This window comes from Eucalyptus grandis, chromosome 2 (genome assembly GCF_016545825.1).
Source record: "Eucalyptus grandis isolate ANBG69807.140 chromosome 2, ASM1654582v1, whole genome shotgun sequence".
NCBI classification, from domain to species: domain Eukaryota; kingdom Viridiplantae; phylum Streptophyta; class Magnoliopsida; order Myrtales; family Myrtaceae; genus Eucalyptus; species Eucalyptus grandis.
The window spans coordinates 55680580-55708222 of NC_052613.1; the positions used below are offsets into that span (position 1 = coordinate 55680580).

Consider the following 27643-nt stretch of genomic DNA (forward strand, 5'->3'; position numbering starts at 1 on the left):
ACTTGCTCATATGAATGCTGTTTAGCAAGGGGTCGTCGCCTAATGGGTAAGGGCCACGGAGCCTTCTACCAATGGTTGGCGAGGGTCGCTACCCTTACTCATAGCTAGGCAAGGGCTCACGCCCTTTGTCGATCATTGAGTAAGCACTCTGGGCCCTTGTTGGACTTGTGCAAGGGCAATGAGTCCTCACCCAACACTAGGCAAGGGCTTCACTGTCCTCAACTAGTGGCTGATAGAGGGCCAATGCTAAAAAAAAAAAGAAATTAGCGAAATTATTAAAATGTCAATGTTAACGTAGGTTGTGTGATGCTTGACATTTATTTAGGGATTTATAGAAAAAATTGTTTGGATAGATTTAATTGGTATAATTATAAAAGATTTAAGATTAAATTAGTTTAATTGAAAAGTTTATGATTGAATTTGTATAAATATGATAAGTGTGAGACTTGTTTTGTACTTTTCTCAACGCTCAAAGATGGTCCAAAGAACAAGGTCTGATTTTAAAATTATCAAAGCAAATGATAATAAGCTTATAAAAATTTTGCTCGATTATTGTTTTACCTTATAGTTTGGTTGGTGCAATTTAATTATTTGTAGTAGAATCAAATTTTGAAATTCTACCATTAGATAGCACCGGTTTGCTTGTTTGCTTATGTTTCCCGAGATTATAGATCATCTTGAATCATAGGCCATGATAGACACGGGATGGAGGGATGAGATTGAAATTAGTCGATTAACTGGGAGGCCTCCCTTGTAATATTTTTAAAATTCAAGATGCGGTCCGAAATTCTTCCCAAATTTCAAGTGATTCAGCAACGACACTTACGACATGTTTGGTAACCATTATATTCCCGAGAACAATTTATTACAGTTATGAGTAAGTATAATATTATAAGTAGAGTTCACACAACAAGAGCTAGCAAGAAAAAGGGTATCTTATAGATCTCTACATGGATCCTTCATACATGACATCATAATAATAAAGTAACGTAGTCCATTGTTCAACTTCATCATATTGACTTTGATAAGTTAGTGCTTAAAACCAATATTACAAAATTTGGAAACACAAAGTTATGAAATTTCAGGTATATTGTAATCTCTTGCCATTTTGTTTGCAATATTTTTCCTAAGCATGTTCATCCCAATTGTCTGCTCCTGCAATGTATCATCTACAACCTCCACATCTTTAGGTCCAAATGGGTACTCTGGATCTTCATATAAGGAGAAGTTTTTGTCCATCCTGTCTTGGTCACGAATATAATTATGGAGACCACAACATGCAATTACAATAAGTACTTGCTTTCGAATTGGAAATGGAGGCATATGTCTTAAAATGGTGAAGCGGTTCTTTAATGCCCCAAATGACCTCTCAATGACATTTCTTAATGAAGAGTGCTTGTGGTTGAACAATTCTTTTGCTGTTCTTGGCTGTCTTCCATTCCCTTTGTAATCGTTCAGATGATACCGTTCATCTTTAAAGGGAGTTAAAAATCCTGGAAGTGCTGTATAACCAGAATCTACCACATAATATTTCCCTATAACATGATATATATAAGTTTGTTATGATATGCAATCATAATATAATCATAAAGAAAGTTTTTCTTTATAGATAAAGTACATACCGATTGGTGGTCGAGGAAATTGCAATCGAGGAGTCTCGAGTGCTGCTGAAAGCACTCGACAATCGTTGGCAGATCCTTCCCACCCAGCATACACAAAAGTAAATTTCATATCAAACGAACAAACACATAGCACATTTTGGGTGGTAATCCCTTTCCTGTTTCTAAATCGGATCTGCTGAGACTCGGGGACGATAACTTTTATATGGGTGCCACCCATAGCACCTACGCAGTCCTGTGAATTTATTACCAATGTTATGTTATACAAGATTATCAATCACATGTATTTGATGGTGCAAAATTAATAAGAAAATCATACCTTAAAGTAATTTTTATGACTAGGATCCATAAGAATTTCCTGTGGGACGACATCAAAGGACGGTGGTCTGATAATCTCTTTGGAGAGTTTGAGAATTGCTTTCAATACTATATTGAAATACTTGCTGATCATTTTTCCCGAACGTTGGAATCTCTCGCATAAATCTCTATTGGAGTTATTGTGACTAACCAAAGATAAAAAGATTCCAACTTGTTCATCTATTCTAATATACTGATTATCTTTCAACCAACCTCTTGTCCTCATTAAATCACATAGGTTTAAAAAAACATGTCTCTCCATCCTGAATGCTTCATATATTCTATCTGAATGTCCATAAACAATCTCTCTTATCCATTCGGGTCCTGATAGTTTAGGTTCTTCCGTATGCATGGACATGTCCACCATAACAATGCACAACCATGCTATTAATATGTCAAGATCATCATCATCCAAGAATTGTTCGACTGGTTCAAGATCATTATCATCCAAGAATTGTTCAGTTGGTTCTACCTGCTCAATAGACACACTATTTGATGATCCCCCTTCCATGGTACCTATATCATCACACAAATATAAGAATATCAATATGGATTTTGAAAAAATATCAAATAAAAATCAATAACATAAGTTGGGTGATGGTATAACTATTGATGATCAATGAAATAGAATACCCAAAATGAAACAAAGAACACTATGAGAAACCTACCAGATTTTGGAGATGAGCAAAATTTTGAAAGCACCAACGTCAATGGATCTGCGCAATTAGCAAAATGAATAGATCAAGTGAACAAGTAGAAACCGGTCAAGTGAGAATGAAAAACGATCGCAATGACAAGAAGTAAGCAAAAACCAAACCGAGCTGAACTACACAAATAGAAAAAAATTGAATTCGTGACAGCCATAGCCCTAAGCCCCCTAGCCCTTATAGTTAAGCTTAGCTGGAGATTGGGAAGGGTTAGTCAAGTGGTGTGCAGTCTTGATAAACTCTCATTTTCAATAAGTTTTCACTGGTCTAAGGCCAACCTTGGACATGCACAAGCTCAACCCAACACGTCATACTACGACTTGGGCCTAGTCAACAAAACAAATAAGAAAACTAATGATCATGCTCTCACACCAGCAAACCAACAAAAGAGAAAACTAAGTGTGAACCTCATTGATGTTAACATGTCGACATTGCTCAGAGGAACGGTTAGGTCTACTGATCTGGATAGCATAAAAGCCAATTACCTAAGATCAACTTTGTGCATTTGACAATCAATCACCAATTAAGGGCATGTGTATTTGTTAATGCAGGAAATTGAGCACGAAGGCTTGAGCGAGCAGCGCTGGCTCGGGCTCGAGCGTGAGGGCTCAAGCAAGCCATCACCCAGATTGGCAAGCGCGGCCCTCGCGGATCTACATTGCATTGCCTACAAAGCTAATGTTCATTCCAAAATAGATCTAGACTAATCTTCAGACTACACTGCATAAATTTATTTGACAAACAAAACGGAGAGAGAAGAAGGGATTTTCTGATCTTTTGTTCCCCCTGAACTATCATTTGCAATAAAACCAGAAGATTAGCAAAACTCCACTTCACCGACGCCTGATGGAGTGACGCGAGTCTTCTTTAGTTTTTGGGTTGCAAGCCAAATTATCTAACTAAAAGCATTTAACTGAAGGCACTGGGGCAGAGACAAACTATCTCACGGAGTCAACTTGCTGTTTCAACGTTTCACCAACGGGTTGCTCGAGCGAGTGCAGCGAATGACGAGGGCTGCCCTCGCCGAAGCGAATCGTTGCCTCGCCACACTCGCTCGAGCGAGCAGCGCTGGGTCGGGGCTCGAGCAGAGGTAGCTCGCCTCGCCGCGCTCGCTCGAGCGATACTCGCCAAGATCGGCGACGGCTGCACTCACTCGACCAAACCCTCGCCAAAGGCATCCCTCCCATAGTGTGCAGAAGTCAGCGAGATGGGTATAACTTACCTCGAACGAGAAGCTTGAGTCGGTGAAGGAGCAGCACTTGTCGGCGCCGGAGGGAATGAGCAGTCGAGAGGCGCCGGATGACGGAGAGAATGGCAGAGACGATTGCAGTTGAGAGGCGCCGGAGAGAATGACCTCAGCAAAGAAGTGAGACAGAGAGCGGGACTCGCGACAGAGAGAGAGAGAACCGCCTAGAAAAAAGAAACAACTTTTTGTTCTTTTATTCTTATTTTTATTTACAAACGGGCCTTAAAAACAGCTCGAGAATGGAGCTGACAGCGACGGAGAGTGGCGAGCCCGTTCATCCCGCCGTTTATCGTACGCCGTGACGGTGGCCACTTCCTAACCTCTCGCGCTCGGTGCGTCCTCAGCCGGGTCGCCGGACCCGACCCGAATCTGCCCCGGACCCTCCGATTCCGCCCCTTTATCGCCGAAGCCTTCGCCTACCGTGGCGTCTCTGTTTCGAAAGCATAGCTTCCCCATAAGGCTCGTCGATCGAAGGGGAGAGGAAAAATGGTGTGGGCACTTTTCCCCGCGGATTCGCTCTCAGGTAAAGACGTCTCCAGTTCGTGCATGGAGGCTCTCGCGGCGCGCGAACCTCGGAGACGAGTCACTCTCTGTTAAAGTAGACAGTCGCCCTCGCTATTAGCGACGTGTTTTCGAGCTTCAGTTTGCATTTTGATGGCCGAATTGTTTCTGACGTGCGCTCTGTGTGTGTGTGTGTGTCTGATCGCGTGGCAGGTGAAGAGAAGTACTATATCTTCAGCAAGGGGACTTATAAAGTGGGCCGGAAAGGTATGTGCTGTGCATCTAATTCTTGAAAACGCCTCCGGGTTTGTTGGTTTGGTTTTGATCGATGTCGCGTGCAATCTGCATACCCGTGCCGGTTTCTTGAGGGGTACCGTTCGGTTTGTTGAGAAACACGAACTTACATTCAGCTAAGCTGCGTAACATTTGCAATCACACACACATATATATATAAGCATCGCTGTCTGAACGTTGGCGCTAAAAATGCTATCTTCGAATGGGCCGTAGCTCTGAATATGTCTGTTGGCTGTCTCTGAGTTATGGGGTCGCGATTTTTGCCCGTTGCTGTAATTACAGGTTGCGACATAATTATCAACAAAGACAAAGGAGTTTCGAGGATTCATGCAGAGATAGTTGTTGCCGCAATGACTAACGCGAGTCCCTTGGCAATCGAGTCTTCCACCTCTTCTGCCAAGGTCCTGATAAGAGATTGCTCGAAATATGGTACATTTGTCAACAAAAATCTTGGATCCCAAGAAAAGGTTCATGAGTTCCCTAACAAGGAAGCCACTTTAAAAGATGGCGATATGGTTTCTTTTGGAACTGGTAATGCAACCTACAGGTAACTTCACTCTTGTTTGCCTGTAAGAAAATTTGGTCCGTTAACATTTCTAATGAGTAGCCTTCACTTTTGCATAATCTTTTACATTAAGATTAAGGATTAGGGTTTGAAAGTTCAAGATTGGCGTTAGCATTGAAAGTCATGATTTCTTCATCAACATTTACCTGATTATGTCTTTTGAAATCTGGCAGGTTTTGTTTTGTCCCGCTTGTATTTTATGTCGTCTGCACGGACTCTCGCTCATCATTTCGTAGTCTTGAAGAAAAAGTATCATCAATTGGTCAGTTTTCTTTTTTCTTACTAAATCCCATAAGCTAGTTGGCTTGCTTTATGATGTAGGCTTGTGTGTCATATTGATTTGCTTTCTGAAAAAATGAATTTTATGATTTCTTTTGGATGCTTTTTATTAACTTCTTTTGAAGTGGCAAAAGGTTGTGTGATAAAAAGTATCCACTGTGCATTTAGAATTGTCGTCATTGCTTTTGTTTGGGGGCAAAACTCATGCATAATTTTAGCTGCAAGGGAATGTAATGCAGCAATCAAGTCGTGAATAATGAGACATCATTTGGTCAACTTGGTAACTTGTCAAAATGCTAGGTCTTTCTATCTCTTCTTTTCTGTTATAATTTTCTTGCGTGTGGTTGTACTTGGGATAGCTTCATGTTATGAGAAATAGTGGTGAATCCAGCATTCTTGGATGGTCCCTTGCTGTTAGTATGCTGTGTTTCTATTGGTGCATATCTGGACTGAACAAATAGCACTGAAGCTCCTGTAGTTACTGAAGTACCTAGCTGACTGGTGAATTCATAACCTGGGGAACTTATAAAAATTTTGTTTTGAATTTTGAAGATTTGAGAGTCTCACTGCCTTCTGATTCTGTGGTTTCACTTTTCATATATTCAGATTATTAAGTGAGAAAGTGGCCCTTTTCAGTTTATAATCATGTACAGGTCTCTAAGGTGCCTCTGCCTCATGGATCATTTACCGCCTTCGCTTCTCTTTTCGTAGATTCAATCATATCAATAAGAATGACACCTCTTTCATTCTGCATATGGTTTGGACTTTAGAGACTGCTTATATAAATGGTTTTTTGCCTTCTACTACGTTAATTTAAAATAGGAGGGTTTTTGGCTGCACTGAGATGTTTAATTGGTTACCATGGTATTTCATATAGATTTATGGCCTCATAATTAACTATTTTCTCGAGTAGGTGGTCTGGTAACTGAGAATTTTAGAGATTGCACACATGTCCTTGTTGATCAAAGCATGCAATTCGAGGAAAGCCTGCTTGATGCAGTTGTGGCCAAGAAACATTTCGTGCTTAGTAGCTGGCTTGAGGTAAAATTATGTTGACCATCTCCCAGGACTTCTTTCTGCTTGTCACTTGGCAATCTAGTTAGACATTATAATTGATGATTCTCCTTTTTCTTTATAAATTTAATTTGACAAACCTACTTGGCATTCAGATAAGGTCTTCTAAATAGTTTTACTAATTTTGATCAGTCTCATGTATGCATTCACATATTTCTCATGGTCTAAAGTTTTCCTATCATTGTCCATTATCGGTAAGATAAATTTAACTCTAGTTCTTCGGTTTACTTAGCTAGCTGTTTGGTGGCTAGCGTCTTAAAAGGTGGAAGGTTTTAGGTGTTGATTTAAGGTACAATAGTGTTCTGTGGGATTGGCGGAGCAGATTCCCCCTTTTTAAGGGAACTTCTCTTTTTCCAAAGTCAGTTTTTGTTCTGTTAATTATTATTAAAATTTCTTCTGTCCCTCTCCTTCTTTCTTTTATGTGCTTTCTGGCTTGATTTTTAAGGTCATTTGCATGGCTGTTACGGAACTGGTCGAGTTTCATAGAGTGATGTAATACGTGTTTCGGAGAAAAATGGGGCTTCACCTCGTCGGGATTATAGAAGCACGTATATCATGTCACTGAGTGCTGAGGGCTTTCGGATATCACTTTTCATCCTGACCCAGAACTGCTTTTCTTCTTCTTTCTCTTCTTTTATTTTCCAGTCCCACAGTCCTGTGAAATATGACTATAGTCATTAATTACATACGCTTTTTTTTGGGAAAACAAAGGCTTTAATCTTTTTCCGACCTTTCTTGCTTAAGTGCATTTTCCTGCTTTTGGCATTAGCATCACTGTATTTGAATAATGCAAAATCTTTTGTTGAGACATTGACAGTCAGATGTAATCCAGATTTGAAAACTGGTCTGCATTTATTCATACAAGTGCCAATGCCATACGATAGATAATGGGTTGGATAATCTTTATCAATGCTTGACATGTCTTAGATACATTGCCAGTGAAAATTGTTTCCACAAGTATCTGATTGATGCTTTATTCTAGTATCTTGCAGGAAAAAATGTCTTGAATGAGATACCTAGCTATACTTCGTAAGTTTATTCCATCCTAGCTTGATTGCACCTGGTTTTTCTCAACAAAATACTATATATATGCATCTCATTTGAATAACTGCAATGTTCATTTCCGATCAGCCACCTTCCAACAATAGTAGCTGAAGGAGTATCAGTCAAAATTGCTGAACCTAAAACTCGCGATACTTGTTTGGGGGGATATACTTTCTTATTGGAACCATTGCAGATGGTACTCTGCTATCCTTTAATCAGTTAAAAATACTTTCAAGTCTTGATCACAATTTATTTGTCTGTTCAACTGTCACTTGCTATTGCTCCATTGCAATATATGGTGCATAATTTCATTTGTGGTTTGGACTTAGAAAGAGGGATGGCACCTAACGTTATCAGTGGGGCACTTGCCACCACTGGCTTTTAATTTCTTTAAGGAGTTTATGTATTTTTACGAAAAGAAAAGGTTGGTTGCATGTGTTTTTTACCTTTGGCCCCATAAAAAATTATACTCATTAAGTTTTACCTATATATCTCTCATTATGTTTCACTTACGTGTCTTGTTTTTTAATTTTGCTTTAGAATTTGACATAGTTGTTATAGTTTTATGCTTTTTCAATATATGAAAGAAATAAATAAATTTACTGCAGTTAAGATTAGTTAACATCATTATATTGTTGCACCAACTGTCAAGACGGTCAAGTTCCATCTGTGCATATAAATGCTCACATAGTTCCATCAACTCATGCTTATAGGCATTGATAAATTCCAAGGCTTGAAATAGAGGAGGCAACTTTGACCTAGGAATACAACATGAAATTGACTTTAAATTAATGTTTCAGCTTCTTTGTCTATTGTGATTGTTCTGCTTTTAATATGATAGGCGAAGAAGGCAAGTCTTATATAATGCAATTTGTAAGCTGAGATGTTTGAGCCGCTATTTCATCTATTGATGCCATTCCATTGAAAATGCACCGTTTGAATATTCTAGCAATTGGATAATCTAATGTCCATTAATTGTTTTAACCTGGAAAGAGGAGTTATCTCTCTTGTGTTTCCTGTTTATACAAATGGGTCTAGAATTATGGTTGGAGTTCATATAGTTAGTTAACGCTTTTGTATCTGGTTGACGTATCTAGGCATTTGCCAACTCAGACTAGTAAAAAGAAAGACCGTGAATGTGTTAAGGGATGCAAACGACAGCTTTACCAGATGTATCTATTGAGAACCTTATCTGATCTTAATGTGATGTTGAAATTATCCTTTATTTCTTGACATGCAGTATAAATTTGGAGATAGACTGCAGATGCTGTTGGGCGTAGGTGGTGCAAAGATCCTCTCGGCCAATGAATTTCATTTTAATAGCCAAGTATGTATTTCATTCAGTAGGTAATGTCACCTTGTTTGTAAACCAAAAGCTTCTAATCATCTGCTTGAGGTTAGTGAATGAACTACATTGGTGGCATTCCATCTCTAATGCTATTCATTCTGTTTGTGCAATCATTACACTAAAACCGCTGTCATTATCTTAGTCACGGTATTGTTAAGTTGAATGGAACTTGTCTAGTCTTTTGCAAACAAATACATCTCATAGTAGTCATTACTTTTGGAAGTTCAAGCTTTCTGTGAATATATAGCTTCTGTACCTGCAGTAAACTTTTCCTTTGAAAGATCTACAAAGCGTTTAATTTTCAACTCAGCAAGGATGGAGCTAGGACATCCTGCCAGAGTATGCACTAAATTAATTAGCAGAAAATATTTTTGATGTGGATATTTTGTTATTTGTGTTTTGCACTAAAGATATTTTGAGGCTGCAAGATTACATATTTGAGATCATAAAAAAATCGGCAACATAATATGTATGCAAGTTTGAAAGCTTCTTATTGTTGCATTTTTGACTTTTCAAACTTTGTGATGCATGGAATCTTTGGATCAAATTAGGGGAAGTCATAGTTAAATAGTATCAAAGCCTACAGAGCAATAAATAATTAATTCCTTGCCACAAAAGCTAATGATATGCAATTAAGGGAGTTCAGCTTCAGTTGGGGCAGGAATAAGATATTGTCCGTTCTGTGATTGTTGTACTTGCTGTTTTTTGTACTATACATGCGTGAGTTCCTGCTGACATGTATCATGCACACCGTTTGCTTGTACTATAGGCATCGGAGTTTGAGAATAATCGAGTTGTGTATGTCATGCCTAGAAGAACTGTTGATAGTCACTCCAGCAAAGTCAGTTTATTGTTTCAAGTTAATGAACTGGATTTGGTATGCGCTGTTTTGTCTGCGCATCTGGACACTTCCTCACTTATATCTCCATCTGGTAAGGTCCTTGAATAGTAATATGACCATATGATGTCAATTCAGATGCACTATTACACACTCAAACTACTTTTTCTTCTATATTTTATATATGTTTGCATAGTTTATTCACATCAGCTGAGACCCTTACCAGCAAGCATTTCTTCGGTGTATATTCTTTTCCTGGAAAATTTTGGTGTAAGCCTAAACATAAGAAGGAGGCTGGTGGGCCAAATTTAATGTTGCCAATGGCTATAAATACCAATTGTGTGATTTTAATAACATAGATTTCAGCAGCCTGAATCTTGTGAGCTACTGGGCTCTTGATGAGAGATGAGAATAAAGAGAAAGCGATTGAACAGATTTTTAAAATTCTGTCTATATCCTTTGGTTGAATCTACTTGTTGATCTTCAGAGTTGAGCAAACTGCTAGAAAGTATCAAATTGATGTTTCCTATAAAATCCAGGGTTTCCTTGGCTGTCTGAACTACTATGTCAAGCCATCCCAAGCAGTTGAAAAGATTCCTGATAAGATGGGTCAACAATAACCTGAAAGAGTAAATCTGAGATATGGCTAGAAACTTAGGAGGAACCATCTGTTCCATGCGAAAGAAGTTAAGACATTTTCTATGCCATTTAGTGGATAAAGTTTTACTGCTGCTTGGAAAGGTCATTTGCAAATTTTGGAGAGCTTTCAACTTGAAAAGAATCCAATATTCTTCCTCTTTGAAGATGGTTAAGAAAAGATAAATATGCAATATCTATAATTGCGGGGAAGTTTTTCTACTTTTTTGTTGGTAAGCTACTTGAATGATAAAAGATCTTCTGCCGAACTCAATATGTTGGTGCATTCAATTTTATGCTTTCCACAGTACTTTGCAATTGCGATAATTAAGTCCATTCTGCTGTTTGCTGTGCCTACTAGTTAACGTTTCATCCGAACAATATTAAGAGGTACAGGACTTTTTTTCCATGAATATGACCCTGTTGTGTGAGATTTGAGATAGGAGACTGACAGCTATATTTGTATCCATGCAATTGTGCTTGGTCCTGCAGCAACATTATGTCTAAGGAGAGTTTGTATGCTACTACATGGAAGAACTAGTCAACACTTTTCTTTAGTGTGAGATTCTTTGCCAATTTTTAGTCAGAGTATGCATTAATAATCAATTCCATACTTTTTTCCAGTAATCGTTTCGTCTTCCTGCTCTACGGATGAGACAGTGGTAGCTGACTCAGAAGCAGAAGATGAAACTGCGACATCGATGCATGCAGATTCTCCTGTTCATCTAGAAAAACCCACCGTGCCTAACCATTCAGGAAAAGCTTCCCGAAATGGTGTTGTAGCTGACTCAGAAAATGACCTTGCCGTGAGCAACAAGTACAGCTGCGATGACATTGTGGTTAGAAGTGACAGAACTGCCACATCAAAGCGTGCAACTTCCCCTGTTCATCTAGAAAAGCTAACCATGACTGAAGATTCAAAAAAAGCTTCCACAGATTTTGTTGTAGTTCAATCAGAAAATAACTATGCTATGAGCAATAAGTACATCTGCAATGACATTTTGATCAAAAGTGACAGAACCGATGAGTCTGCTGAAGGATCTTCAGATATTATCTACAGCCAGAATTTAATAGCGAGGCGCCCTACTTTATCTGCAATGAGCTCTGCTGATAGCTCTGGAGTCAACTTTAAACGCTTTAAAAAGGTATTGGTTCTCTGATTCATTTATGCCTCCGCTACTTAATTTTCAAGTTAGGTATGGTTGCCAGTCCCAGAAAGCAGAGATCCTAAGTGGTGTATGTATTTCTTGCCATTTATGTCCATTGTGTTCTATTTGTTAGTGATCTTAATTACAATCTGATGGAATAAAAGTTTGTTGGCCTTCTCTCCTTATGAAAAGGACAATATCTGTAGTTGCTGGTAGTATTTTTTTCCTTCCTGCAGGAAGTTGCCAGTTAGGCATATATAATGGCATTTTGTGGCAGATTCGATTGGCTGAATTTTGGGTATACACGTGCCTAATTTTGTGTTGCAATTCAATTCTAGAAAAATACTCCATCAGGGAATAGCTTCACCAATCTTGTTCCATTTTCAAAATTTCCTTACAAGTAAGTTTGTTGTCCTTAATTCGTTTTAGCCTCTTCCCTTGATAAGGCTTTGGTTAGATTAATCTTCACATGATTAATACTTTGTGTAGGGAATCAGACTACAGAAATGAGCAACTGGAGGAATCAGTCAGGGAAGAAAAGAAGAGGAAACAAATGGAAGCCATGGCAGAAGACCTATTTAATACTGATAAGGTGATCTGTTTATGCTGAAGATGAATGAGGGAGATGGCTGAGATCTGACCATTTTCTAATTTTGCAGGGAAGAAAGCGTGGGGTTGCGGGTTCGCTTTGCGGGCTTCTTATGCGCAGTTGACCTGGGTAAGTATTACTTGTGCTAAGTTCAAGGACGCTGTGGACATTAAGGAAAAAACTTGAAAAAGACTTTAAGCACAAGGATCGCGTAGGTCATCATGGCTTATACTTTTGGGCCATGTTCGAGATGCCAATGTTTTACGCGTCTCAAACTCCCACATTGTCTTAGATCTGCATGTGCAGACACAAAAAATTAACTCGATGCGACTATGCACTTTCATGCAGGCAATATAAACAAACAATCGTGGCAGCTACAGTTCACATCCGGAGATTATGTTGAGCTGGGAAAACCGTCAGCTGCTCATGCAACATTTCTACTACTCGAATTCAGAGCTTCCTATTCTGCATAGGAGCAATTTTGGTGTACAATGGAAAAGTTGGCTGCCACACCATTTGGTTCTTCAAGCTTGGAACCACAACCTGTGAGGGAAACTATGGTGAACAGATGAACTGACCAACTCTTCAGTCTTGGAGGCTTGGAGAGATCCCCTTCGTCACTTGGGAGCTCTGTCACGTTGGCCATCTGTGTTCTCTTCCGAGTGGTGGTATGCATTTTCTTGGTGTAAAGACCTGTGAATATCTATCTATGCGGATCTGTTACCCAGGAACCTCGGTCGCATTAGCCACTCTTTTTCACCCTTGTAAATTGTCTTCGATGGCAAACGTCAAACATAGCTCTTTAGCGAAGTTGACTACCAGGATTCCCTTCCTTTCTTTTTGTTTCTGTAGAAAATATTTGTCTATGACCACTCACATGCCTCTAGTTTTGAAAATACCATATCCATAACCGAACTTTACTTTTAGGGATCGCATTGCACTTTCGTATCAATTATCCCGGTGCCTCTATATTTACAAAAACGTCATTTTTATTTTAATAGAATGTTCATTCCTAAATTCTAGCATCTGTGCAGAACACTTGAAATCAAGTGAAAACCAAATAGCCAAAAATCCTAAGTGCTAAAATGAGGGAAGATATAATCTTTTTAATATGGGGTTATGATTAGAGGTATGTAAATGGTATTTGCAAAGATAGGGGTACATGTTCACTGGTGAAAAAATGAGTTCTATGCCCTTTTTTTTTTTTTTTTTTTTTTTTTTTGGTGGTAATTTTCCCATCCTCCTTATCCCTTCTATTCTCTCTCTCTCTCTCTCTCTCTCTCTCTCTCTCTCTCTCTCTCTTAATATGGGAATATGTTTGGATGACTTGTGGCTTTTCGCTGGTCTCATGCGAACGCTCATGGAAATTTGAGACGGATGCCGATGATAGAACACCGATCCATGTAAAAACACAGCCCCATTCAGGCTTCTTGTTATGCCTTTCCTGGTAAATTTGTTTTTGCACTTTGTATCACTTGATATTCGGAATTGGAATAATGAGATAGCTTTTACTTCTGCATGCAAGAAGACGATGATTGGAATATAACTACATTTCGGATACGACGCAAGGTTTTTACTGCGAAAGAACGAGCACTTGAAGGCCGAAATTTTGTCGAACCTACGTATTCATGAAGATCTCATCGCTCGATGGGATCAAGAATGGATTTCGGTACTTTCCCCTTCCTTCGGGGCTCTAGCTTCGTCAGTATCAATCTCGCGGAGGTTTGACTTGCGAGTTCGCCTGTTTTTCTTCCCGAGCGTTTTGGATCTCCTCTTGCTTATGCCGGGAACTTCAATCTCGCAATCGGGTAGAATCTTTCCACAGTGCGAGCACTCCCTGCAACGATAATGCAACTCCCTCAGCGAGAAAAACAAGTCAAGGTTCTGTTTGAGTGATGCATCGATTGAAGATGGAGAGAAAATGGTGGGCTGATAATGCTCGATCGGGCTTCTAGCCATCATTAGATATCGGAGTTGATGTCTCCATCGACGTCGACAGAAAAACTAAAAAAAAAATCGCGATTTTGAGTGAAGGATTAGAAGATGTGGAGATCTTTGCCTTAAAAAATATGAATGTGAAGATTAGACTCACCGGAGGATATGCTTCATGCTCTTGGTTACAATATGATTCGGGTCAACGTAGCATGAGCAATGGCTGCACCATTCCATGACTTCGAAGTGTAGAACAAAGACAAGATTAACATATATAAATCATGTATCCATTTAAAGCTTTAATATATTTTCATATTACCAATTAGGTATTCACAGATTTTGCTCTAAGTTTCCACAATACGTATGGCCCTCGCTATTTTCACCTTTTATTGGCTCATGACATCTCCCATCACATTAAATTGATTACATCATTTCTTGTGGGTCTCATTGTTGACTTAAGTTGATTTCTTTCCTTGAATTAAGATTATTGTTGTTTTTTTTTCCTTTTCGTTCTCCATTTGAAACAAAATTGTTGTCCCTCTTTTCCAAAAAAATAGTTTATTTAGTAGATAACTAACTAATTATTATACTAAAAAGCTATTATTTAAAATATAACCCAAGCACAAGTAAAAGTACAAAGAATCATCTACTAGTTTTATTATGTGTTTTGTTTAATTATAATTTTAATATGCGTCATTAGATTGTAGTTTGCATACGTTAACTTCTTTTCTTCATTTTAAAAATGAATCTAATAGTCCAATTTTTAATTACTTTTCATGCCATCATTGAATGAAGTTAAAAATATAACAAAGATAAGTACATAAAAAATTCTAAACATAATGCTCCCTAAAACATTATTACATATAATACTGTCTTTGTCTTGATTACATAGTATAATTATTTATTGGCAATAAATTATGACAATTGTGATGACATTATAAGACAACCCAATTGCAAACACATTTTTTTTTGTCAATTCTAAATACATAAGAATTTTTATAGAATCCTCAATGAAAAAAAAAATTATCATCAAAATACAAATGTACTGCAATAATAACAAGTTGTACATACTAGTTAACAAAAAATATTGTCCGTTCAACTGGCTGGATGTATTCTCTCAAAAAAAAAAAAATCTACCCGAATCAATTTTTTTTTTTTTTTTATAAATTACATCAATAAGAGAGTCTTTATTCACTTAAAAAGTGCCAAGTTTTTACAAAGAAAGAACGAGTACTCGAAGGCCGAAATTTTGTTAAAATCAACATATTCACAAAAATCTCATCGCTCGATGGGATCAAGAATGGATTTTTCTTATTTTCCCCTTCCTCTGGGGCTAGGATCCCCTGTCAGCATTAATCTGGCGAAGGTTTGGCTTGCGAGTTCGCTTGTTTTTATCCCCGATCGTTCTGGATCTCCTCTTGTTTATGTTGGGAACTTCAATCTTGCAATCAGGTAGAATCTTTCCACAGTACGGACACTCCCTGAAACGGTGATGCAACTACCTTAGCAAAAAAAACAAGACACAAGGTCTGCTTGAATGCTGTATCGATCGAAGACAGAGAGAAAACTATGGGGTTGATAATGGCTGATCAGGCCTCTAGCCATTATTAGATATTGGGTGTCTCTATCAATGTTGACAGGAAAATATACAATCGCGATTCGAGTGAAGGATCATAAGGTGTAAAGATCTCCATGCATTAAAGATACGAACGTGAAGATTAGACTCACCGAAGTACATGCTTCATGCTCTTGGTGACGGTATAATTTGGGTCGACATAGCTTGAACAATGGCTGCACCATTCCATGACTTTAAAGCATAGAAGAATAGATTGGGGATTAACGCACATCGCTAAGTCATCCAACTTTCTAAAGCTTGAATATGCTTTTATATTAGCAATAAGGTTTCATAGATTCTGTACTAAGTTTCCACAAATATATATTTCCTATCTTGGGACCCAAGTATTTCAAATCTTGACCACTACTGTTTTGCTTGACATAGTAGTTATATGACGAAACTTTATACTTGCTCATCAAGTTTCCTTAGAAGAGAGTATAAACATCGTTTGTCGATGGGGCTATTTAGGTCCGGAAAATACAAGGAGAGGTCAACACATAAACATATCAAATATGTGGAATTATATTTCTAAAGATTAGAGGATGAAATGATTAACTGTAAGTCGTTCAAAGAATTAATGTTTAGAGGAGGAAATTATATATATATATATATATATTTAATAATAGAATGATTATTGGAGATGGGAGTGAAAATTACGAGAAATCTCTATCAAGATAATTTCACAATTTTCTCCAATTTTTTGGATGAATATGGAATGTTCCTATTTTTTTTATTCACATTTGTTATAATTTTTTGTTAAGGACATCTTTGGAAGTAAGTAAACGTAGCTCTCAATTTCACACGCCACGTGGAATTTTGGATTTTCCAGAATTACGAAAATCTCTTTCTTTCGTTTTGCTTTTTACTTTTTCCCTTTTACCCGGATTTCCCTTTGCTAATTCAATTTCTTATTTCCCGGCTCTAAAAAAAAAACTGCGAAGTTTCATCGCCATCAAAAACCTCACTTCCTTTTCAAAAAACTTTTGCCTCCATCTTCCTGAATTCCTTCGTCTCCATCGACCTCGATCTCCTTGCATTCCTCATCCGAATCCGAACACGAACTCGGAGAAGTAAGCGGCTCTCGCCGGTCGGAAGCATGCGCACGGCGTCCTCGCCGGCGAACCGGACGCCGATTGAGTGAAGAAATCCGATCCGCGGGCGTCGGAGCATCGCAGTCGGCGGCGAACTCTTTCGGAAATGGCCGTGGACGCGAGCTTGGCCTCGCTGTACGAGAAGCTCAGAGTAGAAGATCCGTGGCTTCCTCCGAGGACCTGGGAATCCATCCCTTCGCAGAGCGGGCGCAATCTTCACTCTCGCGCCGGCGATGGCTCCCCTCGCCGCAGCCTCTTCGATGTCAAAACCGTCTCCGTGAGTTCACCTGTCCCGATCTTTTCACCTCTTTTTTTTTTTTTTTAAATTGAAGTGCATTCTTCGGAACGTGTCGTTGAGACGCTTTTCGACAGGAGGCGAGTTTGGTGCGGCTGGCGATGAATGCGCTGCAAGGGGTGCAATCGGCGGTCGTCAGTATCGAGAAGCTATCGGCTTCCTTTTGTTCCGATCCAGCCGACCGGTCCTTCCACCGGATTACCAGTCTCTGGAGCCGGACTTCGAGCACTCATTCACTGGGGATGATTCTGAAATCGATCGGTCATTCGGGCTGTCTGGTTTTCCTCCTCAGGGAGTTCGTGGAGTATTTTGCGAATTTGCAACCGGATATTGAGCCGACAAGAATTAGGGGTGAAATTGAAGGAGAATTGGAGGGCCAAGATAAATGCCATATCGACGTTGAGAAGGTGGAGCATCTTCAGGGAAGTCTTGTAAATCAGGCATTCGCAGTGGCCTTAGGAAAAATCTTAGAGGGATACACGTGCTCTTTGGACACTTTATGTGCCTCAATACATTTGAGGCGGTCAACTGAGGATGCTCAGTTTCCTGCAGATGTATCTTCTGGAGTGGGATGTCTGACAAATGTGGTGCTGTCGGATATCTCACTGTTGGAGGTGCATTGTCACACAAAGGAACTGAGGACTAGAATAGAAGCTCTTGGAAATATATGTAAGCTGCACAATGTTGCTCTTTACTTCTCAGAATTGCCCCTTGAAGATCTACTGACTAAAACAACAGCAGAATTTCGCAAGTTCCCCAGAGGTGGTGAACTGCTTTCTTATTTGCACGAACAGTTGCAGGTATGGTCATGCCAATGTGTGGTGCTCTTGCATCATCTTCTCATACTACACATATTGAGGGTCTTTTGAATGACTCAAGCAATCTGCTTCAATAAGCAAGGATAAGCATTTTTAGCACTGTGAGGGTCCATAATAAAGCAGAAACCCAATATAGATAGAAGGATGCCAAAAAGAAAACATGTTTAATTCCTATTATTCCTGCCATTCCCCCTGAATATGCAGTTGTGGCACATATTGTTGTATTTCTCTCTAGCTCATAGTGACAGAATCTAACGTTGGCCACATTGTCCTTAGTCATGAACCTTATATCCTTGTTTTTACCTGTATCTGTTGTCCATTTCATTTTATCCAGTTTTGAAATTATTAAATGATTTTATGATCATCTCCTAATAGGAATGTAGTTGCTATTAGCTGATCCCTATTGGCTGTAAGCTCTCTCATCCTTGCCGGGAGTACCTGTTCTCTTACTGATGCTTTGTCAATCTTCTTAGATTTACTTTCTTTTGCTGCTTCACTTCCCTTAGTTTATCGATCACCAGGCAATGCAATCATATGGAATAAATTATATCGGAGGAGTACATGCTCCACTGTTCTCCAAAATATAGGATTTTTTGAATTTTCAGTCTCTCTTTGATATTGTACTTTTGCCTCTGTGAGTGAGCATATCTAAGAGATTAGTTCTTTATTGTAGGTTGCGGATCCTGCTCATTATATGTTACTTAAGTTTCTATTTGTACGTTCTTGTGCTCCGTACCTTGGGTTTGTCAGATCATGGATTTACCAAGCAGAAATTAATGACCCTTTCAAGGAGTTTGTTGTGGAATATGTATCTGATCCTGCATTACATCCACCATGTAAGGCTGGCGATACACATGTGGCTTGTATACAGGTAATCCCTCGGCATCTATAAGGCTTCAAATTCGAACATTGATTTGTATGCCTTTGTGGTTAGTGTGCTCTGGCTTTTGATAGTGATTTACAGCGGTGCTCTACAGGTGCAAGAAAAAGTTGCTGTTCCTTATTTTTTAAGGAAATCATTGGTTCCACTTGTTCGAGCTGGGCAGCAGCTTCAAGTTGTAATGAAACTATTTGAATTATGTAATTATGTTTCTCCTGGAAGCTACACCTTTGAGGAATTTTTGCCCAATTGGAAAGATTTTTCGAGCAGCCATTCATCCCATGCATCTGCTCTGACCTTCGACAAAGAAAACATAGAGGATCTTGTGAATGTGAGGAACAGTTATTACATCGGGATGCATGAAAAACTTGAGAAATTCTTGACAAAGTTACAAGTCAGTTATAAGCAGGTAAAGCTGTGTAACTGACTTATGTACGGTCTATTTGAGCATTTTTCTTATAATTGCTGTTTTCTAAGGATAGCTCAGTTAAGGTATGAGCAAAGTTACACCTATGTTCATGCTTGTATATTAACTTAGTGAAAAGAGGAACTATGAGACCTGAACTTTGAAACTTGTCTAGTATCCTTTTGCTTGTTGCGTGGTGTAGATATAGATATCGATGTTTGGGAACTTTGTTTCATTGTAGCGGTGTTATATCCATTTCTTTAAAAGTTTAAGACATTGGAAACGAGCCCAATGTTTCTTAAGCATGTTGGCTTGGTCTTTCCAGGTTGCTGCATTCAACACTGTACCTTTTGTCTCTTTAAGCAGTTGGGCAAATTCAAATGCTGCGGTTTCACTGTTGCTGAACAACAGCTCTGGAGCTCCTGCCATACCAGTCGAAGAGGGATTGGCTCTGTAATCTCTCTCTCTCTCTCTCTCTCTCTCTCTGTGCACATGTGATCTCTCTATGGGTGTTTCATGGCATATGCATGTGCTTCTGTGCCTTTCGTTGGAAGCAGGAGTAGGGAAGGCCAGTACACATATAAGCCTGTTAATTTCAGTTCTTTCCTCATTGCCCAACTTCTCACTTGTAAACTTGAAATTACTTCTTGAAGAGAAGGCTTTGGCTTATAAATATTGGTGGAGTATTCCACCATAATAATTCTTGAATCATGTATGTTGAAATTAGTATACAATTTGCTTTGTATTTTCTAGAGTGACAATTGGAGTTTAACTTCACAGAGGCTTTACCCGTTGACTTGAGCTCCAGCTTAGTAAAACTCAAATCTTTATGGAAACAAATAAGCTTCTTTTGATTTTAAGGTCTCTCAAGCAATGTGAGATTGTGTTTTAAGGGTGTGTCCATCTGAGATTGCATGGCATGTTGAGAACCATATTCGTCTCTGGAATTTCTGCCACTTATGATTTATTACATGGTTATCTCATAACATGTGTAAATGTTCTAGTGTCAAGAGAGAGGAAGAGAGAAAATACCCAAAAGCTACAATTTTACTCAATAGTTTAATGAGATAGTACATAAGATGACTCTGTATATAGAGCATGAGAGACACCAATTTCCTTATTTATGACCACCTACTAACTACTGACTGATGTCTATAATTATACTTTAAGAACACACTCCTTCTCATTTGGTGCAAAAGTAAATTCTAGAATCCACTCTTCCTTTTTTGGTTCATCAGCTTCTAGATATTTCTCCTATCCGTTTTCCATTCAAATGTTATATTTTCTTTGTTGTGTTTCGATTTCTTCTTGCAGAGTTAATCGCCACAACAATTCCGATGAGGAGGTATGTGAGTCACTTGATTGCTTATCTTCAGATAGCTCGGAAGAGATGTCTGAGAGTGAGGAGCTGATTGAACAGCCAAATAATGCATCTCATTCTGAACAAAAGTATTTATCTGCTCTAAGATTCTTGTCAAGTACTCTAACTGCTAGTTCACTGCGGGAAAACAAAGATCCTAATGATAAGAAGATTGATTTGGGAAGAGATTTTCAAGAAGCAGATCTGCCATTGGGTGTTGTCTCTTCAATTAGTAAATCATATCGTGTTGAGTTTGGGGACTGTGATCGGTCAAATTTATGTCCAGATCAGATCACATATTCTCCACCTGAGGGTGATTTTTCAGTTAGTGGCGTTTTAGAGCATCCTAGTGTCATTCATCAAGGATATCCGCAGGAAGATAGATTAAATGCACCAGGCTGTTTTGTAGGTTTAAGCAAAAGAAGGTTGGAATTTGCAGAAGTTTTCACAGGAAATGTTGCCATCAACACTGGTTTAACTGACAGAACCTTATGCACGGAAGAGAATGGCATTGGGACTCATTCTTCTTCCATACTATGCATGCTGCAGCCTTTAGACAGTATCAGTCATCGTAATTTTTTCAGCATGAATCCTGTGCTGACCCATACTCCCTCGAAAAATAAGTCTGGAATGAAGGACAGCATATATGGTGGACAATCATTGCCTTGCTTTGACTTCACTTCAGTAGAAGACCCTTTTAAAGTATGTCTTGAGAAGTTAGACACCATTTCTAGACATCAATGTGGTTCTGAGCCACCATTTTTCAGGAATTTTAGTGCTTCAACAATTGGTATTAAGAAGCATCACCATGGTGAAGAAGAGCATGGTCTTGATAGCTTAGCCATTACTAATAAGAAAGGGTCATCCATATCCTCACCTCTGGTTTCAAAGGGCCAATATCATCATGCGGTTTTGACGAATGTTTCGGGTGGAAGTAGTTGGGAGACTATGCTGGGCAGTTGCGGAAACAATGGCACTACTGGTGTCAGAGACCAAGGAGAACATTTGTCTGCCAATTTCAAAATACCACTTGAGATGGTCATTGAAAAATGCATATTGCAGGAAATCTTGCTCCAGTATCCTTTTTTCTATGCTTGCTAGGGGATATTGATTTCTCTTTGTTTTGAGTTTCCAACTATCTGGAGTTTTCATTCCACGGTAAAAGTGCTCCACTATTCACATTCTTTCTCACCCGTTGAGTATATCTTAATTTGTATGGTTGTGTCGTGTTTTAAGTTTCCTGGAATTTGATATGTTTTGTAAGAAACTTAAAATTTGCCCAGATGCATGAAATAAATTAATGATCTGTTTAACAAACAATAGATGCCTGATCCCTTGTTGGAACTCTGTGTGGCCAAATTTGCCGCACTGGAAGATGGAACAATAAATGACGTTAATGCTGACACCCTCCTGATTTAGTATTTTAGATCAATTTTATTAATGAATCCACCAAGCAACCAGAAATTATGTTTGACATGATCCTGTAGAAAGTAGTTGGAATCACCGGTTTGAAGAAATTTGAGGCAGTAGTCTGGAATATTTTCGCCACATTTTGATTTATACTTTGTAGTAACATATTACAACTCTTGTCAATCTTAATCGTGGGAACACAATATTTTTTCCTGGTACATGGAAGTGAATGCCTGTAAAGTTCCATATTTTCTCGATTGTTCTGGTTTGCATGTAGGTTCTGCTTTCCTCAATGACGTTAGATACAGGTATGTAAGCAGATTAACAATCAAGCTGCTTGAAGAAGGTTTTGACTTGCATGAACATTTGATTTCTTTACGGCGCTATCATTTCATGGAAAGAGCAGATTGGGCAGATCTTTTCATCATGTCACTTTGGCAACATGTACTTCTTTCCGAGAATTTAAATGATAATATTTTTTTTCTTTATTGCTGAAATTTTGTGATTGTCTTTTATTCAATTTCTTCGTTCTTTTTTTTTTTTTTTTTTTTTTTTTTGACTGCAGAAGCCGTTCTCTACTGGCATAGGTCAAAGCGTTTCAGATGTTCAAGAGCTTCTTGAGATGTCAATTCAGAGGTCTTCATGTGAAGGAGACAACAATAAAGATAGGTTATTCGTTTATAGTAAAGAAAATGACAGATTGCCTCAGTCAACTGCAATTGGTATCTTTTTGTTGTATCTAATAAGCAACTCATTCCTATTTCATCAACAGTGAACTTTTCTGTTCTTTCATCTGGATGCAGTAAAGTAACTTTGTGAAACTTGACTAACCTTGGGTTATCAACTATCACAGGAGTCCATTCTTTTGACTTTTTGGGATTAGGATATCGTGTGGATTGGCCCGTCAGCATCATTTTGACGCCTGCCGCATTGAATATATATGCTCAGATATTCAATTTTCTAATAAAAGTGAAGCTTGCTGCATTCTCATTAAGTAATGTGTGGTGCTTGTTGAAGGTATTTGTTATTGGCTTTGGCTTCTGTGTTTGAGTCTCTTTCCATGTGTAAAAGATTGTACTGAGTGCTTCTTCTGCTGTATTCATGGAAATGCAATTGACACTACAATAATTAATTCACAAACTGAACTGTTGATTGGTTGAGCTTTAGGCAGAATAAACTGTTCTAGGAGGATCATTTTTTTGGCTATGTAGTTCTAGGAGAATTGACCTGCCTCTCATACATTTCACTGATAGTATTCGTGTTTTGGCCCAGATTTTAGCCTTTTGCACTCTCTTCTTTTTCCTGTGCTTCCAATTGTAAAATTAGAATTTTTGAAATTGCTGGAACCTCATAAAAGTGCCTTATTGATCAACTCTATAATATGCAATATAGCTCTATGTTTTAGTGATATGCAGTTCATGTCTGCCTTTTACTTCTCCATATCTACCTTCTATTGTTTGTTCAAACTCATAAATTTTCTTCACTACTCCAAAATAAGAATGCAATGTTATTGAAAAAGGAGCTAACTATCTATTAGTTTTAATGGAGGCAACAGAAGCAGTTTGAGTTTTTGTGGTAGTCATTCTTGTTGCTAAAGTTGAGATATGATTGTTAAAGGGTCTAGGAATTAAAGATTTTGTGAAGATCACTCAATATGATTTGTTTTTGAAATTTTAATAGGGTGCAAAGCATATCAGTCAAAGTGGTAAATGTGAACTGCAAGCTGGGGAAGTTAATCGTCTTACTATCTTGATGAATATGAGGTAACCTACACTATTTTTTTATGCATCTTTCATTACAATCAGTTTGCCAAGTTGTTGTGTTTAGCGAGGTGAACAAAAGCATTTCCCTGTATGCCCTCTGGCATGTCCTCTATTTTCATTTTCTTTAAGATATAGAGCAAATGAAACACTTCGGCCTTTTGGAAGTTTCTTGTAAGAAAACTGATACACTAACTGGCTGTCACTGTTGATGAGTTTCTTTTATCTTATCAAAACCAATCGAGCTACTCACCTTCACTGATTTCATGCGATTCTTTCAGATGCACAGTCTTCTGTTAGTTTCAGATGCCCGAAAAGATAGTACACCATTAACTGTATTGTTTAATAGGCATGGGCCTTTTCAGGATATCAGGAAATTGATTGCGACAAGATTGATGTCGGATCTCCTACTTGAACAGGATTTTTAATAGGCACGAAAAATTTCTCTTTTTGTTCTCCTTTAACCCATCTGATAAGTTCAGTAGTCTTCCAATGACACCTATTTCTGAGGCCGAGAAAATTAAAATTTAAGTAATACCAGGGGTGGATTTAGTTAGTATGCCCAGCGAGATAGACGCTTTGAGGCCAATTCATTGAGTTTGCTTCCAAGGTCTCTTACCTCTGGGAATGATCTGATCTGGCATTCTGGTGCAAATTATGCACCATGGGTTTCTAATTCTGCATCCTCCTGTTATGTGGTTGATTAATGCTTAGAGATAGCTGCACCCACCTTGTATTTGGTGGAAAGATTTGATCACTGTTTATTTCTTTGTTTTACGTTGTCTGGAAAAACAAATGCTGTCTAACAGCATTTCTACCTGAGTATATACAAGACCTCATTTCTGATCTCTAGGTAATCATATTCAACCGTTACCATACTTCATTGAGATTGACAATTGAGGAAACATCTCATTATTGCAGATGATGCATGATGATATAGAAGTCGGTCACAACATATTCATGTTTTAAGAGGCTTCATAATTGCAATAATTACAATTTAGATCTCTCGCTTGTTAATTTTTGTTTGTAAGTCTATTAGTGGCGTCATTTTCTATTTGATAGAATGCCTCATGTTGTGGAAGTTCTCTGTTTGAAACTCATAAAGGGAGTTTTCTTCTCTCTGTGATAACAGGCACCAGTTAAATCATTTCCTATCCATGTTACAACAATATGTGCAGTCCCAGTTATCTCATGTTTCATGGTCTGGTTTTCTCCATTCCCTTCAACACAAGGTCCGCACTAATATTCCAAGAAGTGCATTTTTTGCTGCAAATTTTTGAGAAATAATTTTTAATTCATCATATCTCTGTCCAGCTGGTGGATGGGGATCCTATGCTGAAGTTTGCTTTGTGCGGCCCAACTGATATTTAAGATGTTATTCTTTGGCATGTTTCTGTCCAATCTTTTTCTGAATTTTTCCCGTACATGTTTAATGGATGGCTGAGTGGCGGAATCTAAGTTTTTCCTTTATAATAGATATCAAATAATGGAATCTAAGAGTACTGGGGAACCTCTTGATATGAAGCATGAGAAAGTGGTCTTGTATGTTGTAACCCTGTCTTTCTCCTCTTTGAGTGAGAAAGATTAGCAATGATGTTTTGTAGCCTGGACCTGCAGCTGATGTCTTATTTCATTGTACCTGTGTTTGTGTTTAGATTGCTTGGTGTATGTTAAGTTTGCAACTCTAATTTTTCACTTAGCTTTTGTGAGAGATTTGCAAAGGCATCTACCCTTTTAGTGAATGTGTTATCTTTTTTCCCTTATGCCATCAATCCTCTTGATTTTTTATGACCTGCAGAAACTGAGCTGTACATGGAAGAGTTGCTGAGCATGCATCTTTGTCATGTAGATTACGCATGTCAGCATCAATGAACATGCATATCTACTTTATCTGCCTCTTTCTCTCAAATTACTTCCTATCTGTGTTATTTTCGTTAGCTTGAAATTTCCCATGGTCGATGTAGGTCAAAGATATGATGGATCTTGAATCAGTGCATATGGAATATCTTGCCGAATCACTTGACATGTGAGTTTGCATTTCACTTTGGTTCGATGTTATTAGACTTTTACTTCTGAAAGATCGTCATAATTGGTCATTGTTGACCTCATTCCAATCATGCTAGTTGAGCCTTGCAGGGTTTAGGAAGGGAATGAAATACAAATACTACACTGATTTCTTTTTGCTTAGCTTACAAGCAGTAACCAGACTGCCTAACATTTGCGGTAATATCATTAGGTCCAAAGTGATGTTTGGTTGTTTCATCCACCTGGTATAGGCCACTGATGTCAAATCGAATAAAAATGAAATCGCTGAGTTGAATTAATAGTTGATGCCTAGCTATCATGGCAGTTGAAATGGCGAGATTGATACTCGTTCTACTGATTTACAACAGCACTCTTCCTTTTTAATCTTTCTCTCTCTCTCTCTTTTAATCTGTCCATATGCAAATATCTACTGCGGTGGCCATGGGAAGACGTGACTATTTTTTTAATTATAACAATGAATGTGATCTTTCTGCAGCTGTTTTCTATCTGAAGAGACACGGGATATTGGTGGCATAATACGAAATATTTTACAGTGTGCTGTGGACTTTCGGGGTACCATATACGGGGGTGCATGGAGTACGGGAGGACAAGGAGACCTATCAGTTAATGAACCTATCATTAATTTTTCCCAGGTAATGCTCCCTGTTAGATAAAAGGAGTTAATCTCCTATATTCCCTCTATAAGATCCTGCATGTGTGCTTTTGAATGAACTGCATCTGTATGAGTATAAGCATCCTTGTCTGTGATGATGAATTTTTAGATGATGATCTTGTTTGTTGATTTTCTTTTCACCTTTTATTGGGTGTTTGCTTTTACAGGTGCGTGCTACAAAGGAAACTTTTGAGAAAAACCTGAAGGAATTACACCTTATATATCTTAGGTCAGCCAAACACGGGAAGTTCGGGCTCTCTAAGCTATGGAGCTATCTTAATTACAATGACTATTTCACGAACTCCAGTACGCAACAAGCTTTCTTTTGGTAATCTCTGTGCCGAGCCAATCCCAATGGTGGGCAAATGAGCATCCTAAGATATGTCCATTGATATCGCAGAAAAAAATTGTGTTCACCCAAAATGCCTTGTGTAAAGCATGTGCCGTTTGTATCTTCCGATATTGTGAAGCATTTCATCTTCACGATACAATTGAAGATCGAAGATGTATCATTCACAAATTATACGAACTCTTCATCATCACTGCGAGTGCTCGCATGCAGAGGGGGTGCCGGGGGCGTGCATTTTGGCGTCTATGTACATTCTGTCTATGACCTGCAGTCACTTATAAGGATAGAATCATTCCTGACTTCACCAAAATAGCTTTCTTCAACCGTCAATTGATCACGCTTCGAGTGATTTACAAATTCTAACTATGGGAAAGGGTCACCTCCTTTCTACTTCTTGCGATATATTACCTAACTAGAATTTCTCTATCTATTTGGTAACTTTCCAAGTTTAACAATAATTTACACCTATTAGACATTAGAAACTTTTGAGCTATAGTTTTTATTTTATTTTTGGTAAAAACTTTTTAGCTATTGTTGATTGTTGGTAATTTTGCAAATGAGAAGTAAAAGGTTTAATGTTGGTTAATGACTTTATTCAAAATGTCAATTCTCTATCAATATGTAATTAGTTTTTTTTTTTCACTTGTTGTAGCACCCTATGTAACACTTACACGGACATGTGACATGACACAATACACCGACACGTTATTTCTAAAAAAAATAGAAAATTATGATACGTTCCGACATATTATGTATTAAATATATGTTTTTATATATATGCAAA

The 27643-nt window shown here is 38.3% G+C and overlaps 3 protein-coding genes across 5 annotated transcripts; 2 read left to right on the top strand and 1 right to left on the bottom strand.

Annotated features, from left to right (window-relative positions):
• Nucleotides 1-917: 917 nt before the first annotated feature.
• LOC104435710 (putative nuclease HARBI1) lies at nucleotides 918-4087 on the bottom strand. 2 transcript variants are annotated; one of them, XM_018869227.2, is made up of 5 exons: nucleotides 3906-4087; nucleotides 2645-2692; nucleotides 1939-2492; nucleotides 1623-1854; nucleotides 918-1535 (listed from the first exon to the last, which is right to left on the bottom strand). In XM_018869227.2, the coding sequence occupies exons 3-5, from the start codon at nucleotides 2485-2487 to the stop codon at nucleotides 1072-1074; spliced, it is 1245 nt and encodes a 414-aa protein (XP_018724772.2). In that variant the 5' UTR covers nucleotides 2488-2492; nucleotides 2645-2692; nucleotides 3906-4087; the 3' UTR covers nucleotides 918-1071. The 2 variants fall into 2 exon arrangements, with proteins under 2 accessions (XP_018724772.2, XP_039162381.1); XM_039306447.1 differs by having other exon boundaries at nucleotides 2449-2492; nucleotides 3906-4086.
• A 104-nt stretch (nucleotides 4088-4191) lies between these two features.
• Nucleotides 4192-13172, top strand: LOC104433933 (nijmegen breakage syndrome 1 protein). The gene is made up of 14 exons (XM_039306446.1): nucleotides 4192-4452; nucleotides 4644-4697; nucleotides 5007-5271; nucleotides 5463-5551; nucleotides 6482-6609; nucleotides 7625-7671; nucleotides 7774-7882; nucleotides 8927-9013; nucleotides 9804-9966; nucleotides 11133-11653; nucleotides 11995-12056; nucleotides 12146-12248; nucleotides 12316-12374; nucleotides 12594-13172. The coding sequence occupies exons 1-13, from the start codon at nucleotides 4416-4418 to the stop codon at nucleotides 12367-12369; spliced, it is 1719 nt and encodes a 572-aa protein (XP_039162380.1). The 5' UTR covers nucleotides 4192-4415; the 3' UTR covers nucleotides 12370-12374; nucleotides 12594-13172.
• Nucleotides 13173-16712: 3540 nt separating this feature from the next.
• LOC104433934 lies at nucleotides 16713-27285 on the top strand. 2 transcript variants are annotated; one of them, XM_010046852.3, is made up of 14 exons: nucleotides 16713-17160; nucleotides 17256-17978; nucleotides 18670-18867; nucleotides 18974-19285; nucleotides 19608-19735; nucleotides 20597-21718; nucleotides 22355-22496; nucleotides 22618-22774; nucleotides 22906-23069; nucleotides 23733-23815; nucleotides 24945-25044; nucleotides 25777-25838; nucleotides 26334-26490; nucleotides 26678-27285. In XM_010046852.3, exons 1-14 carry the CDS (start codon nucleotides 16990-16992, stop codon nucleotides 26840-26842), a joined length of 3684 nt encoding a protein of 1227 aa, XP_010045154.2. In that variant the 5' UTR covers nucleotides 16713-16989; the 3' UTR covers nucleotides 26843-27285. The 2 variants fall into 2 exon arrangements, with proteins under 2 accessions (XP_010045154.2, XP_039162619.1); XM_039306685.1 differs by lacking the exons at nucleotides 25777-25838; nucleotides 26334-26490; nucleotides 26678-27285 and adding an exon at nucleotides 25611-25760.
• The last annotated feature ends 358 nt before the right edge of the window (nucleotides 27286-27643 follow it).